Genomic DNA, 15,669 nt, shown 5'->3' with positions numbered 1-15,669 from the left:
GAGAAACAGGATGCAGTACTAGATAGGCAATGGGCCTGATCCTGCAAAGCTGTTCTTATGAAAATGAGTTCCACAGAGAACCATCACTAAAAACATCACTGTTACCTGTAGAGATCAGTTTTGCCTCTGATAACAGTGACCGCTGCAAAAAGTTCTCATCTAGAGATCACTCTAGGCTTTGTGGTGTGAGGAGGTCCTGGCCAGAAGAGGCAATCTGGGTTTTGTTACTCTGATTCATGTGCAATGGGTATCTCTGCTCTCAGTGTGTGACTTTTGCGTATTTCAAGTGTGTGTTTCCCATATCACCCAAGTCAGACTAGATAGCAACCCTTCCCAGGAGATGGAGTTGCCTTCCTTCAAAGCGTGAAGCTGCTATTTATTTCTGCAGTCATCTTTCTACAGAGTGGTGGCTGTGATTGGCAGAAGACTACCATGGCCCTGCTGGTCACATGTGTTCCACATCACCATTGGACTTCTTGGACTTTCTCCTTGTAAGGGTGAATTTGAATCAACCCCTTATTTAACAGAGAAACCCAGTTTGATGAGCTCAGGCAGGAGACCTGAAGGCAATTGCTTGAAGTCTAAAACAAATAAAGGTTTATTTGAATAAGTTAGAAGCTTGGATAGAATCCGTAGAACTGCACCCTGTGTTAGCTACTAGGGATATGCATGGAACCGGCCAGGCTGGTTTGGTTCGAATCCAGACCAGATTAAAACTGACCTGGCCCGGTTCCGGGCAAACCGTGCCCGGCTGGTTTGACCCTCAAGCCAGGCCGAACCACTTTGCAGACCGGCTCAACTATACTTCTAAAGGGGAATCCTTGATGTGTGGTGATGCAAATGGCCTCGTCGCATGTGCGGAGGTCACGAATATGGCCCGGACGAATATGGCCCGCCAGCTGGCCCGGACTGTCATTTGGGGAGGCTGGACGGGGGTTTGGAAGAGCCCCTGCTGCCCCCGCCCTGCTGCCTCCCATGCTTCCCCGCCAGACAGCCATCACCTATGCCATCACCAGACAGCCATCACTATCCCATGGCCCCCACTAAAGTAGCACATCCCTACTAGCTACCTCTTGATGGAAGGAAAAGGAAAGAAACAGAGAGGACAAAGAAGAAGGGAGTGTCCTAAGAGTATCAACCAACCAGAAGAGATGTAGAGCAGAGATTGAAGGGTAAGGAAAGAACAAGAGGCAGTCTTATACTCTCTACCTCTTTTCCTAATGCCCCAAGTGGCCAATAGGAATTATACGTGCATGGAGTCACATCTCCAACACTCCGCACCCAACTTCCTAAACTGAATGCTACCCAAACCCAGTAGGACTTGCATACCACACATCCTTTTGCATGTGGCCATCTTTTCTCAAACCAAATCCATGCGGTTTGCTGTTGTCAATATAACACAGAACCTTCTCTACTGAAAAGACAATCTACTGTCAGCTTATGGCTTAGGCTGATGGGGAGGGGGGAATCAGCGGTTGGGTGGTCCCGCCTCCCAGCAGGTGGGCTAGACTAGATGTTCTTTTGGTCTCTTGTGAATAGAATCAGATGCATTCACTCCTTGAAGGGGAGGAGGCCAGGCGCAATAAGGGTTGGCAACAGTTCAGGATGACTGTTTAGAAGGCTGGGTTCTTTCAGTACATTTTGTATCCTGGGGCGTAAGTCCCTGCAGGGAAAGGGAGGGCGATTGGTCTCCTAGGCACCAGCTCCAGCTTTGGGGGGCCAGAAGAAAGACTGCCAGGAGCAGAGGACAAAGCTTGCGGTTGTTGGGCTTAGTTCCTTTCTGGCGCAAGCTTAAAAGGCTGCAGGGCAAGGAACATCAGCATTTGTGATTCACAGGGCAGCATCAAGGACCTGGCAGGAGGAACAATCGGCAGTTGGACAAAGGCAGCAGAGACAGCCGAGGCTTTCCAGCCCAGATACTAGTGGCGCTTCTGGTTTGGCACACTCAGAGGACAACCAGGAGGAGACCTTTAGGGGGGTCATAGAATGCCAGAGCTGGAAGGGGTCTGGGAGGTCTTCTGGTCCAACCCCTTGCTTGGTGAAGGGATCTGCTGCAGCCTCTCCGACTGTCGGTTGCCCTGTGTCGGGACTTTTCCCCAATGCCCAGCAGGGTGGGGCACTCATCCGACCGGGCAGCGAGCAGATCAACAGCTGGGGATTGCAAGACAATGGCAGCCATGCTGGGAGGCAAGAGAGGGTGAGGAAGCCAGGAGGATGGCCGCCCTTGTCCTGTAAGACAGCCCCTTTAAGGGTCAACAGACAGAAAACAGGAGGGTGGGAATGGAAGGCAGAGGAGAGGCTAAGAGGGGTGGTGGCTGACCCTAAGAACATATGGAATGGGCTTGAAGCCAGTGATGAGGAGGCCACTGGAGATGGAGGGGGGCTGCTTGTATGGGCTCCTGGGGAGGAGTAAGGCATTTATTTATTTATTTATTTATTTAGCATATTTTTATACCGCCCAAAATGCAGGTTCTCTGGGCGGTTTGCATTCCCTCTCCCTGGCAGATGGAGAAGGAACAGGGTGCTTAGAACCCCCTCCCCATCCTTCTTGAGGCCTCTATGCCCAGGGTTTGTGCGGCTGGTGCAAAGGAAACACCACACCCAGCCTCTCTTGGAACTCTCCAGTGGAGGAGAGCCAGCCTACCCCTGCATGAGGCAGGCAGACTGTTGCACTGTTGAACAGCTCTTGCAGTTGAGAAATTCTTCCTCATGCCTAGCCCGAATCTGCATGCATGCCATTGCAACTCATAGGTTCTTGTCCTGTCCTCCGGAGCAACAGAGAACAAGATTGTTCCTCCTTCTTTAGAACAGCCCTTCAGCTACTTGACCATCATATCTCCCCTTAGCAGGCTAAACATATGCAGCTCCTTCAATTTGTCCCTTATTTTCCAGACCCTGTACCATCTGAGCCTGTTTTAGTTTATCAAAGTCCTCCTTAAAATGCAGGGCCCAGAACTGGATACAGTACTGTATTGCATGGGAAGTCCGGCCTCACTTAGCCTGAACCTTTCCTTAGATATGCACCTGCCTTTCCCCGCCATTTCAGATAGGGATGTGCGAACCGGTTCGAATTGAACCACCCCATTTGGTTCGTATTAGAACCTGCAGCTCGAACCTGATGGCTGATTTGGTTCGAATTCGAACCTTAGAACCACCTCGGTTTGAATTCCGATTGCTTTGGGGTTTGGGTGGCAGGTAGCCATGGGTGCCAGCTACCACCCCACCCACTTTTGGAGATCTGAACCATTCCACACTGGTTCGAACAGGTTCGAATTCGAACCGAACCAGAGGGTGGTTCAAGCAAAACCAAAACCGAACCACCCCCTCCTGGTTCGAACCCGGGTCGAATTCGAACCGAACCGGGCAAACCGGTTCTATGTACATCCCTAATTTCAGAAGGGGACAAGGGGGTCACAGATCTTCTGAATCAGGGAGCATATGCAAGCCCAGATTTTAATCTGCAAATTGAGCTATTCAGACTCCGAGGATCATTTTATACACTGGCTGAGACCCTGAAGTTTGTGTTCTCTCTCTCTCTCTCTCTCTCTCTCTCTCTCTCTCTCTCTCTCCACACATACACATATTGAAAGGGGAACTGGGGCCTAGTTGTGTGGTGCTGAGGAAAGGGCCTACATGCCAAAGCACTTTTTTTAGATTGTGAGCCCTTTGGGGACAGGAATCCATCTTATTTATTATTTTTCTGTGTAAACCACCCTGAGCCATTTTTGGAAGGGCGGTATAGAAATCAAATAATAAAATAAAATAAAAAGTCAGCCCAGGTCTGACACACACAAAATGCCAGGGGCCCAGAAGTAGTGACACCCACTACTACGGATGCCAGCCTGCTGGGCCACCTTAATTGCTGCCCCACTACTCTCCTCATATGAGAGTGAGCCTCCCCCATATGGGTGGACCCTGACTTACCAGGCAGCAGTGGGCAGGATTAGCACGGCTCCTTGCATCACCTCAGCAACTGGAGGCACACACCCTGCTTGAATTGGCTTCTCTTGCCCTGGATGAATGGCTCTATTCACCAATAATAAGGCATTTCCTTGCCTATGCCTTTACTGCTGGGTCCAAGAGTGCTTAATACTGAGTGGCAACCATAACGCATCCAGCCGCACCTATTCATGACTTCATGGGAACAAATGAAGAAGGCTAGCACCTTGAATAACAACGCCAGCAAGTGGCTCAGCATCACCTAGGGAACAAGGAGTCCTGGGAGGCAGAACATGTCATGGACTGATTTGGGGAGAGAGTATGGGGTCTTGCAGACGAACAGTAGCGGGTTTGGAGCTTGGAAGAGTACTTACCCTATACCAAATAGACAAGCAGATTCTCCATTGAGCTTTGCAAGTCCAGCACACATACGAGAGCTCGGAGCCAGGAAGTCCATCAAGAATCGGGATAACCTTTCCAAAATTCATTGCATGGCCAGGAGACAGGAAACCCCATGAAGTCACCAGCTGTGCTCTGATTGGCCACAAGCGGGGGCAGGAGGCAGGCCCAGCCCTATTCAAGCCATTGCTAGCATTGTACCATAGAGTGTGTTGTGCAGAGTGGCACATTTACAGCTAGCAGCCCCTCCAGCCACAACACTCTCTCATAAACAAAGCGGCCGGATGCTGAGACTTGAAAACACCAGGAAAAGCAGACACATAATCGACAAACCTAGGTACCGGGGTCCCTGCTCTTCACTAACCTGGGTTAAGAGTGAGGGTTAGAAGCAGGGTTATCTAGATTCAGACTAGTATGGCTTCAGGCATTTGCCCCGGTTCGCGCATGCATGCAACCCTGGGTTAGAGGCAGATAACCCAAGTTTAGCTGCTCATGTGAAGAGACTTAATATGTTCGAGCTGAGTAGCAGAATATGATTGGTTGACAACTTCTCCTGAAATGAGGGTTCACTCCCTCCCCAACATTTCTATTGTTATGCATGTGCCTATCAAACAGGTTAGAAAAATCTAAACTATTCTGAATTTTTCTAAAATGGAGTTATAGTCGGAAATTTGTGAGCAGTGAAATTAAGAAGGGGTTAGGAATGTGAATTAATTCACAATATCAGTTGAGTCTCATGAGCAGCAACACTGGCCCCTTCCCCACACGGCTACTGTTTAGCTTTGCATTATGAAATTCCTATGTGGAAGAGCATCTGCTTTGCCTAGAGAAGGTCCCCGTTTCAATCCCTGGCAGCATCTCCAGGTAGGGCTGGGAAAGACTCCTGCCCGAAACCTTAGAGAGTTGCCGCTGGTCAGTTTAGACCAGGCTTGCTCCACTTAGGCTCCCCAGCTGTTTGGGGGCAACCATAATCCCCAGCCACAGTGGCCAACAGCCAGGGATTATGGGAATTGTAGGCCAAGATCTGCAAGAAGGCTGGAGTTGAGCAGCCCAGGTGTAGACAATACTGAACTGGATGGACCAATGGTCTGACTCGGTATAAAGCAGCTTCTTTTGTTCCTCCATATCTCTGGCTGGGAGAACCTCAGGTTCCGTGTTATAGTTTGTTTGTTTTTCCCCAGTGGTGGTAATATTAGAATGTTTTAAATTTTAATTGTTTAATAATTGGTTTTATTCTGTTTTTATTGTGTTTGTAAAGCACCTAGAACCTGGAGTCAGGCAGTACATTGATTGATTGATTGATTAAAATGTGTGAACTTAGTAAAGCGTGCCATTGAGTCGGTGTCAACTCCGGGTGATCACAGAGCCCTGTGGTTGTACTTAGCCACTTTAAAAAGCATTTTATTTACCAATAGTTCAAACTATATTTCAACAGCTATAGTGTATTAACTGGCAGGCTGTACAATATGTTGCCCAGTGCTTGTGTGCATGCATTGACAGTGCCTCTGCTCTTAACTTTTAGTGACCCTGGAAAGGGAACCAATCCTTCAAGAATGACAAGCCTAGCAACTCCCACTAAAATCTTATTTATCCCATCTTATTTATTTATTATTTCTCTGTGTAAACCGCCCTGAGCCATCTTTGGAAGGGCGGTATAGAAATAAAATAAAATCAAAAAATAGTGTAATGAGATGCCCCCAAAACAGGGTCAACGGTTGGAACGTGAAGCAAGCAGAGTCCTTGTTCATTTCTATACAGAAGCACCATCCTTGCAGGATTTCTGTAATGTGTAAAGGGGTGCTTGGCAAAACGGTTTGCAGAACTATTTTCAAATCCAAGGAGGCCCCAGGAGGAGGAAAAAATGGCCTGCTCTAGGAAGAGAAATGCTTCGGCATTCAACTGCACGCAGCTCAAAAGCCTGGGACAGAGTGTACCAAGTATGATTGCTGCACGCCAGAGGAAAAATGCCGAGACCATGGCCATCGTCCAGCCTTTAGTGGTGAGAAAAGATTAGCATGAGCACAACATTATGTCAAGGGGGACACTTTCAAAGGAGGGGTGGAAAGCCAGCTTGGCTGAATGTACCCCAGACTGTGAACAACACAGGGGTACATCACACCAGGGGCATAGCCAGGTGGATGTGGGCCCTGGGACAAAATGTGCAGCTTATCCCCTCCCTGCAGGTCCCACGCCAAAGAGTCGCCTCCCTCTGTAGCTTTGCTGAAGAAGAACGGTGAGGACCTGGTGAAAAACAAAACATTTTCAGCACACCCTTTCTCTAATTCCTATGCAAATATCAAACACACCACATGCACTTTCACACACACACACACACACACACACACACACACACACACACACACACACGTGCACACATTTCCCTGGCTCAGAAACACTTCTATTAGCCTACTTTCAAGTAGGCTTATGATATTACCCGGCATTCTGTGTGTGTATGTCCTCCATCAACTTTGCAACACCTGGACCTATATGAAATAAATCAGGTACAGCTGTAGGGACACATAGGGACACCTCAGTGGCATAGTTTGTGATGATGTCAACTACCTCGATTCAAGATGGCGGACACGTAAACTTTTGAAGCGCAAGTGGGCTAACTTGTGAACCGCCTAACCAGTTTGAACCAAATTTGCTACAGCGGTAGGGGCACAAAAGGAGGCCCCAATGGCATAGTTTGTGGTGATGTCATTCACCCCAGTTCAAGATGGTGGGTGCATGAACAGTTGAGGTGCAAGTGGGCTAACTTGAACAGTCCAACCAATTTGAACCAAATTAGGTACAGCTGTAATGAGTGACACACAGGGACACATCAATGATGTAGTTTTTGACTACATCTGATAAACAGGAGGAAGCCCTGCCTTGTTCAACTATGGCTATGTCCCTGCATCACACTCTCCACATCTCCTGAAGTGATAAGGTACTTTATAAACATTCATATAGGAGCATAGGCAGCTGCCTTATACAGAGTCAGGCCATTGGTCCATCTAGCTAAGTGTTGTCTACACAGGCCGGCAGCGGCTTCTCAAAGGCTGCAGGCAGGAATCTCTCTCAGCCCTATTGTGGAAATGCCGGGGAGTGAACTTGGAACCTTCTGTATGCAAGCAGGCAGATGCTCTTCTCAGAGTGGCCCCATCCCCTAAGGAGAATATCTTACAGTGCTCACACATGTCTCCCATTCAGATGCAAACCAGGGTGTACCTGAAGCAGATCTTCATAAACATTGTACTGAGCAAATGATACAGTAAAGGACATTCTTACAAAGTCTGGCAGCTAGGACTCTACAAGAACATTTTTTTAAAAACTCAACCTCGAAACAGATGCTGTATTTATCCGAATAGAAGGCGACTTTGAAAGACAACCTGCTTTTAAAAATTCAGATTATATCTGTACTTAACCAAAAGGAAGAATACTCTGAATTTAAGACAACCCCCTGGTTTCTAACATCAAAGAACTCCCCCCCCCCAAAAAAAAACCCTAGTCTTGGATTCAGGTAAATTCAGTATTTACCTACTTCTTAGTAGAGCTGTTTTTATTCAGATATGATAAATCCATCCCAGATAACATACGGACCAAGCTGTACGTTTCATCAGTCAGATACACAGTTACACACCTACAATATTTGATACAATACAGCACGCATCCATTTTGCCATGGTACTTGTACATGCAATGGTGTCTATTCAGATAGGTACAGTGGGAAGATATAGACCACATGACATACTCATGGATATCTGGGCCCGGTCAAAATTCCATGGCATAAACAATGGTGGGAAAGACCGGACCCCTCTCCCGCCGTGCCCTAAAGCCAAACTAGATAAGGCAACAGAGATCCATGCACAGGCCAGCTTGCTCTTTAAAGTTTGGCAAACAGAAGACACCTAATGGTGCAGCAGGGAAATGACTTGACTAGCAAGCCAGAGGTTGGCGGTTCAAATCCCTGCTGATATGTTTCCAAGACTATGTTTCCCAGACTATGGGAAACACCTCTATCAGGCAGCAGCAATATAGGAAGGTGCTGAAAGGCATAATCTCATACTGCACGGGAGGAGGCAATGGTCAACCCCTCCTGTATTCTACCAAAGACAACCACAGGGCTCTGTGGTCGCCACTGACTCGATGGCACACTTTGCCTTTAGCCACAGTGGGATGAGCGGGGTCAGATCTGCATTGGGATCTTAGCACTGGAGGGAGGGTTTTTAACTCCTCTTCATGCTGTTTTCCCAGTGAAATGTTTTCCTATCAAATTCCCCTAAAAGCCCTGTTAGGGAAAGCTTCTGTATACAGATTACACAGGCAGTACAAACCATAAAACACATAGGCATGCAAGCTGTTTAAGCCGTCACAGTGGCTGTGATGATCCGCACAATAGTTTCATTAAATCCAGTGGAGCTACACAATAACTTATAGCCCTGGGAGTGAAGCCACCATATCCATATTTATTTATCTTACTTATTTATTGTTTGATTTCTATACCACTTTTCATTAAAATAATTCCAAAGATGTTTACAATATAATTAAAACAATGTAGAACACAAAAAATACAGCTATTAAATATAAATATATCTCTATTTAAAAGTTTAATACCTATACAAAGTCTATATTAACACAGGGAATCTCGTATCCTCATTCTGCAACACATTACTTAGAAGAAACAAGTTTTCATTCATTTTTATAGAGCTGGGACAGATTTTTCAAACTCACCCTGTACAACTGGAAGATGTGCAGGCACTCCATCACTGCACAGCTTTAATGAGAAATATTACTGAATTTTATGGGCACAGTCTAGCCAAAGGTAATGATAACTAGGGCTGCAATTCTATATGCATGCTGTACCTACGAGTGAGATCCGTCCATTGAACACAGTGGGACTTTACTTCCAAGTAAACATGTATAGGATTGGACTGTCAATCACACTGGAATCAATGGAACTTAAAGATCGGAGTGGCTACACCCCACTCTATTATTTTCCATCGGACCTATATTCAATTTCCTGTGCCAGTTTGTTTAGAGTTAGGGTGTTATACAGTACTTTAGGGCGGGGTCAATAAACATAGGCTCTGTTCACCAGCCAGACAAAATGTCTTACTCGCCGAGCTATATTGGTACTCGTCAGGATTTTTTTATTTTTTTTTGCATGTCAGTCATCATTTTTCACTCGTCACAGACAAGTAGACTAGTGGATTTCCTGAGCCCTGTACATTAACATAAATAATAATAATGCTTGGCGTTTTATATATTGCTTTAGAGAGTTCTAAGGAGCGTTATTTTCTAAGGAGCACTCTATTCTATTCTACTTCTAAGGCTCATGATATTGTAATACTTAACAACAGCCCTGTAAGACAAATAAGTATCGCTCTCTCCATTCTGCAGCTGCAGGAGGGCACTGAGGTTGAGAGAGAGAGCCTTGTCTATGGCCAACTGGGTACTCATGGAGGCAGTGAGATTTGAACTGGGGACTCTCTAACTCAGCCTCTTATATTATTATCTACATACTACTTTTCAACAACAAAAGATGTCAAAGTGCTTTCTATAACAAAAGGGAGGAGGAAATGGTTGTCTGGCCCAAAAGGGCTTGTCGTTTAAAAGCAAACACGAGAGAGATGTCAAAAACAGCCACGGAGAGGGAGCTGGGTTGAATAGGAACAGTTGTTCTTTTCTTACAAAATATAAGAGTCACCACTTTAAAAGGTGCCTCACTACATCATATTAAATTTGCAGAAACCTACTTTATTTATTATTATTATTATTATTATTAATTATCTAAATCTACAGCATTTCTAGGGCAATACTAAAAAGTAACTTACTTTTACATTGTACACACGATACTTAAGAGTTAGAGTCTGGAACAAGCTTAGAGTGGACATCCAAGGCACTGGCTCTACGACACTCCGTTACAGTATTTTCAGCTGAATTAGGGGTCTCTCTACCGACTCAAACTCTCTTTCCGCAAACATGCCAGATTAAGTGATCAAACTGCCTTGGTTTAGAAACCTCATTCAAGCAGAACAAGCGCTCCAGAGGCACAGGGCTCAAAGCACCCCCCATTCCCCCTCCATTGCAGAAGCACCGATCAATAACCTGCCGCATAAAGAACGCCTTGCTTACGCTCTTTCCCATGACATTGAAATGCAAGGGAAGAAATGCCTTCCTATGCCAGAGACCCTGTTATGTGAGGGGAGACGGAAGGTGCTCAGGGCTCACCTCTCTGCCTAGGAGCTCAACAGCTCTCACACGTCCAAGCCTTCTGCTTCTGAGCCGGACAAAGCTCAGCACCTTGAAGGAGCACCTGCCCATCCCAAATGAGTTTCAAAGCGTCGTTTTCCTACCTGTGTAGATTATAAGAAAGCAAGCTACGTGCACGAATCCGGGAGCACTGAGGACTCTGAACAAGACTTCCCTTTCTCTCTTCATTTTGGGTTTAGTTTTAGGTCCCTCTCACACACAATTAGCATGATTTGTCCACTCCGGGCACGTCCCTTAGCACCGCTTGGAGTTGTTCTGCCACCACCGAACCCTGCCAAGTCTTTCAACAGACAGAGCTCTGTGTGTTGTTCTGGGGTGGTTTTTTTCCCCTCCTTTTCTTCTCTTTTGGTCAGACCTGATGTTTTCTGCTTTCATGAGCCCACATCCTCAGTTTCAAGGGATTAGCTCACCATCCTTTAAAAAAAGAAAGAAAGAAAATATCCCCCAAACTTCAAATGCAACATTGCAGCAAAGGCTGGAGTTAAGCTCTTTGGAAGGAGGTGGTTAAGAATTCCAGTTCACCATCGATTGCCTCTCCCACAGATCCTGGGGACTTGACACTGTACCCACGACTCTCTGAAATGAATGCCACAGCAGGCAGGCGAGGGGAATTGTGGGAGCTATTTGCATTTCCTGGCCTAGAAAAGGAGCTGCGTTCCTTGCGGCGGCAGTTCTGTGTAGCTTCCTGGGCTTTCACTAGTTTATGGCAAATCTCCTTAGGCGGTTGGAATGATGGAAAAGGGATATCGGCAGCGGCATTTGCAGGCAAAAGAGAAGGCAAGTGAGAAGCAGGCATCAGATAGACCAAGACTAGGCAACAGAAAGCTCACAGGCCATCTCTCTTTGCACCCCAGAGCTTCCCAGCATACAAGAGAAGAAGCCAGTTCCCATCAGCAGCAGGGTCTAATAGTGGGAGAAAAGCTAGCCTTGTGGTAGCAAGCATGAATTGTCCTCTTTGCTAAGCAGGGTCCACCCTGGTTTGCATTTGAACGGGAGACAAAATGTGTGAGCACTGGAAGATAATCCCCTCGGGGGATGGGACTGCTCTGGGAAGAGCATCTGTCCGCTTGCATGCAGAAGGTTCCAAGTTCCCTCCCTTGCATCTCTAGATAGGGCTGGAAAAGATTCCTGCCTGGAACCCTGGAGAAGCTGCTGCCAGTCTGGGTAGACAAGACTAAGCCAGAAGGACCAATGGTCTGACTCAGTAGAAGGCAGCTTCCTATGTTCCTAACAACTAGACTAGCCCCAAAGAAGCCACAATATGAATTTTGTGCACAGGTTAGGATTCACCATGCATGACTGTCAGGTAGCTGAGGGGTAGACAGTGGTAACTACGGGACATAAATCTGAAGCTGGGACTGCCAGGAAGACACCAGAAGTCACACCAGGTAGACAGGGCCAGGAGGATCAAGACAGTAACACGCCAGAGGCCAAACTAGATCAATGGGCAGAAGCCAGAGAGTCAAGACCAGAGCCAAGAACACACCAAAGGTCAAACCAAGTAGTCATCAGAAGCCAGAGTGTCAGACAGAAGCTGAGAACACGCCCAAGGTCAAGCCAAGGTGTAGTAAGGAGAGAGGGCACACCAGCACAAGCAGACAATACTGAGGCACGGTCTGTCTCAGACAGGAAGCCTCTTTATACTCTTCCTGTCTGCAGGGAAGCTTTGGCTTCCTAACAGGGGAAGTTTAGCATACAGCTGGAAACTCAAAGTCTGCTGCCGTGCCAAAAGTCACCATAAGGGGCAGTGGTGAGCAGAGTCCAAAGCTCAATTCAGACACTATGACATACGAGTGTACAGTTGTTTGTCACCAACCGCAGGTTTGCCAATCACATATTTGAATATCCGCAACTGGCAAACCCCCTCACCGATCATGACTTGAGTATCCACAGTTGGTGCCACTTTTTAAAATTTCCAGCCATTTTCCCAGCTGATTTCCAGGTTCAATTCGAGGGTCGGGGGGTCATTTGCAAAGGTCAGAGGGAGATGGGGGGTTGGGGGTCACTTCCAGGGTCACAGGGAATCTGACCTGGGGGTCGCGGAGATTTTTTTAACCTTTTTTGTAGATTTTAGGCACTTCGGCCCTCGCAATTCTCCTAACTCCCCTGTTTACAATGTAATCCTATGCCTCGCCAACCACATATTTACCAACCGCAAGGGGTTCCAGGAATTGAACCCTCGCAGTTGGCAAGGGACAACTGTAAAGATGTCTGTACACTCATACATGCATTTGTGTGAATGACCATACCTGCGCTCATTTAAAAAATGAACCTGGATACAGGCCCTTCAAATGCATGGTACAGATAGGAAGTGTACTTCTGCACCTGCGTTCAACATAACATCTGAATGACTGTACCTGTGTACAGATCTGTACCCGTGGACACTTACACCCATTGTATGAGTGTTGAAAATAACATGTGAATGGACCTCTGGCCTCAGGAAATTCTAATAAGGACAACGTTCTGTGGTTAACATCATCTGTTCCATGCAGACAAGCAAGCAACCACATAGTAGAAAAACTTTTCACAACTTGTTTTTAGGTGGCAGGCAGGGCCCAAGGCTACCTTTTATATTAGTCACATCTCTGATTCAGGCGGGGGAAGTGTATCTAGGGTACAAAGAAATTGTCATCCAACACTAATTAATATTTTTCAGTTCACACAAGTGGCTTGAGAACTTCACAGATACCCCATTGGAAGCAGGCAAACTTGCACGTACAGTGAAAAGCTACTGGAAATCCTGAAATATTTTGCAAGCTTGCTAATGCCAGATTTAAGAGACTTGTAACAGAAAGCAATCAAGAACCGACTTCAGAAACAAACAGGCCTTTTCCCTTTGTCAATGTTCAGCTTCCATTGTTGAGTCTTGCTGCTTTGAATTCCATCCTAGGCAATACTGTTCTTCCTGCACCCCCTAACTAGGCCAGCATTCCAGGCCTGAAGTGCCAATTAGTCTCCTTTTATAATCTTAAATCTCCTGAATAGGACATGGTTACCAAACACAGCCAATAACGAAAATGAACTGAACGCTTTTACGATTCCAGCTCTGTTGTGGTTAATAAAATCCAATATTTACTGCCAAGCAGAAAGTGTCAGTTGTTCTAAGACGGCTGATGAAAGTGAGAGATCCTCTAAATACTCATTAGGTGAGAAATCAAACTGATTTCTCGTCTGTACCTTCTAAAGGCCACCAATGACAGCTCAGGACTTGGAGGCTATTGAGTGCCACTCAAAATGTTTGGAAATATTCCTAGAAAGGATTTTGAGATAAGATATTCCCAGAAGGGCTTTTTCTTTTGCTTGTTTGTTTACACTGAAACAGCAAATCTCCACACTCATTTCTGATGCTGGGATTCTTGGCCTGGCCGCTCCACACAGCAAAAAGTCACAAAGGACAGCTTTGTCTTCAGGGGCAAGCAGGGATCTCACTGAATGCCTCAGCCCTTCATTCCAATTGGCCTGGCTACTCTTTCTGTGACGTTTTGATGATATGGCAGATAACCCCCTATGCCACTCAGCAGCTATCCAACATGACAAGGGAAGTAGACTGCCAAAGACAGAAATGCTAGAATTCCTGCAGAAGTAACAGACATCCTTCCTGTAGGAGGATGAAGGCGATAGGTTATGTGCTCCTGCAGAGATGATAAACATTTCCAACATTCTGGACATAATTCAAAGTGCTTGTTTTGACTTATAAATTCCTTAACAGCATAGACCCGAAGTCTCTCGGTGATGATCTGCTCCTCGTTGTACCATCATGGCTGCTAAGATCAACTGAGAACACCTTTTTAACAGTCCCTTCCATGGGCTTTAGCAGCATTTTACAACTATAATAGACTTGTAACTCCGAATCTGGTCCTTCTTGGAGCTGCACAGAATCAGCAAGCAAGCCTCCATACAACAACCTAGTAAAACAAACTTGCACTGGACTTTATGTGCATGCCTGCACTTAGGGGTAGCCACCTGTTCACTGGAGATCCTCGGAACTACGTGCAACTGCAAGGAATTTTGCATCAAGATGCAACTTCGTGCTGTGTTGTGAACTGCCCAGAGAACTGTTTGTTATGGGGCAGCTAACAAATAAAGTGTATTATTTATTTATTATTATCATTAACTTAGTGCACGACTGCACCTCATTCCTTGATTATACTGAATCCATTTGAGTATAGTTGGACACAGAATGGTTAGTTTTCAAATGTACATCATTAGTAGCAGTGAGTCAGAGACCAAATCACTTGGGACTGAACTCTTCCCACCCCACCCCTTTTAAATAGTTATTATAGTTACAATGTCACTCTGGTTTCTTTTTTAAAAGACAATGTCATCCATTTTAAACAAATCTGCTTTTTAAAAAACAATGTCACTTGTTCACCTTTTAAATAGATGTTTAACATTTATTATCTATTATTATTATTATTATTATTATTATTAAAGCTTTTATACTGCTTTTCATAGAAAAAAGGTTCTGAAAGCAGTTTGCATAGCAAAAAGTAAGAGAAAATGATTCCATGATTTTTTAAAAAAAGATAGTATTCTAAATATCACTACTACCATCACATATTTACTTACAGTCAAAGAACAAACATTTGATTTAAAAACAACACCTGAATAAATAACTCAAATAAAAATCAGCCCATCAAAATAAGCAGTACAGAAAATAAAAACCATGAATATCTCTGAAAATAGAAAACATGAATGCCTTTGAGCAGGTACAGAATATAAAAACATGAATGTCTCCAAGCACATATACAGAAAATAAAAGACATGAATACCTCTGAGCAAGTGCAAAAAATAAAATAAAACAATAAATGTATCTGAGCATGCACAAACTGCTACCAGAGTGCAACCCAACACCAACTTCTTCCCACACTGTTCAACACGTACCAGCTGCTTCAAAGTTCCTCCTGAGTTAAAAGCGGCGCCTTTCCCGCCGCGAATCATAGCAGCGACGGGGCGTGGCTTTCTCCGAAGGGGCGGGGCTAGGCGGCTCGTTCCAAACCTCCTGCAGCTCGGACTCCGCTTGGCCCTGACATCATCGCCGCTTCCGGCGTCGGATTGGTGGGCCGAGAAAGGA

The 15,669-nt window shown here is 45.7% G+C and overlaps 1 protein-coding gene across 1 annotated transcript in view; it reads right to left on the bottom strand.

The window, feature by feature from the left end:
• HEPACAM (hepatic and glial cell adhesion molecule) overlaps positions 1–11,165 on the bottom strand; it is a 35,482-nt gene extending 24,317 nt beyond the window's left edge. Inside the window, exon 1 of the mRNA XM_053269773.1 lies at positions 10,679–11,165. Coding sequence (XP_053125748.1) covers positions 10,679–10,763 — 85 coding nt within the window. The 5' untranslated portion in view covers positions 10,764–11,165. The remainder of the gene's footprint in view (positions 1–10,678) is intronic.
• Between the last annotated feature and the right edge of the window lie 4,504 nt (positions 11,166–15,669).

This window comes from Hemicordylus capensis, chromosome 8 (genome assembly GCF_027244095.1).
Source record: "Hemicordylus capensis ecotype Gifberg chromosome 8, rHemCap1.1.pri, whole genome shotgun sequence".
Lineage (NCBI taxonomy): Eukaryota > Metazoa > Chordata > Lepidosauria > Squamata > Cordylidae > Hemicordylus > Hemicordylus capensis.
This window is presented reverse-complemented; position numbering and strand designations above follow the sequence as displayed.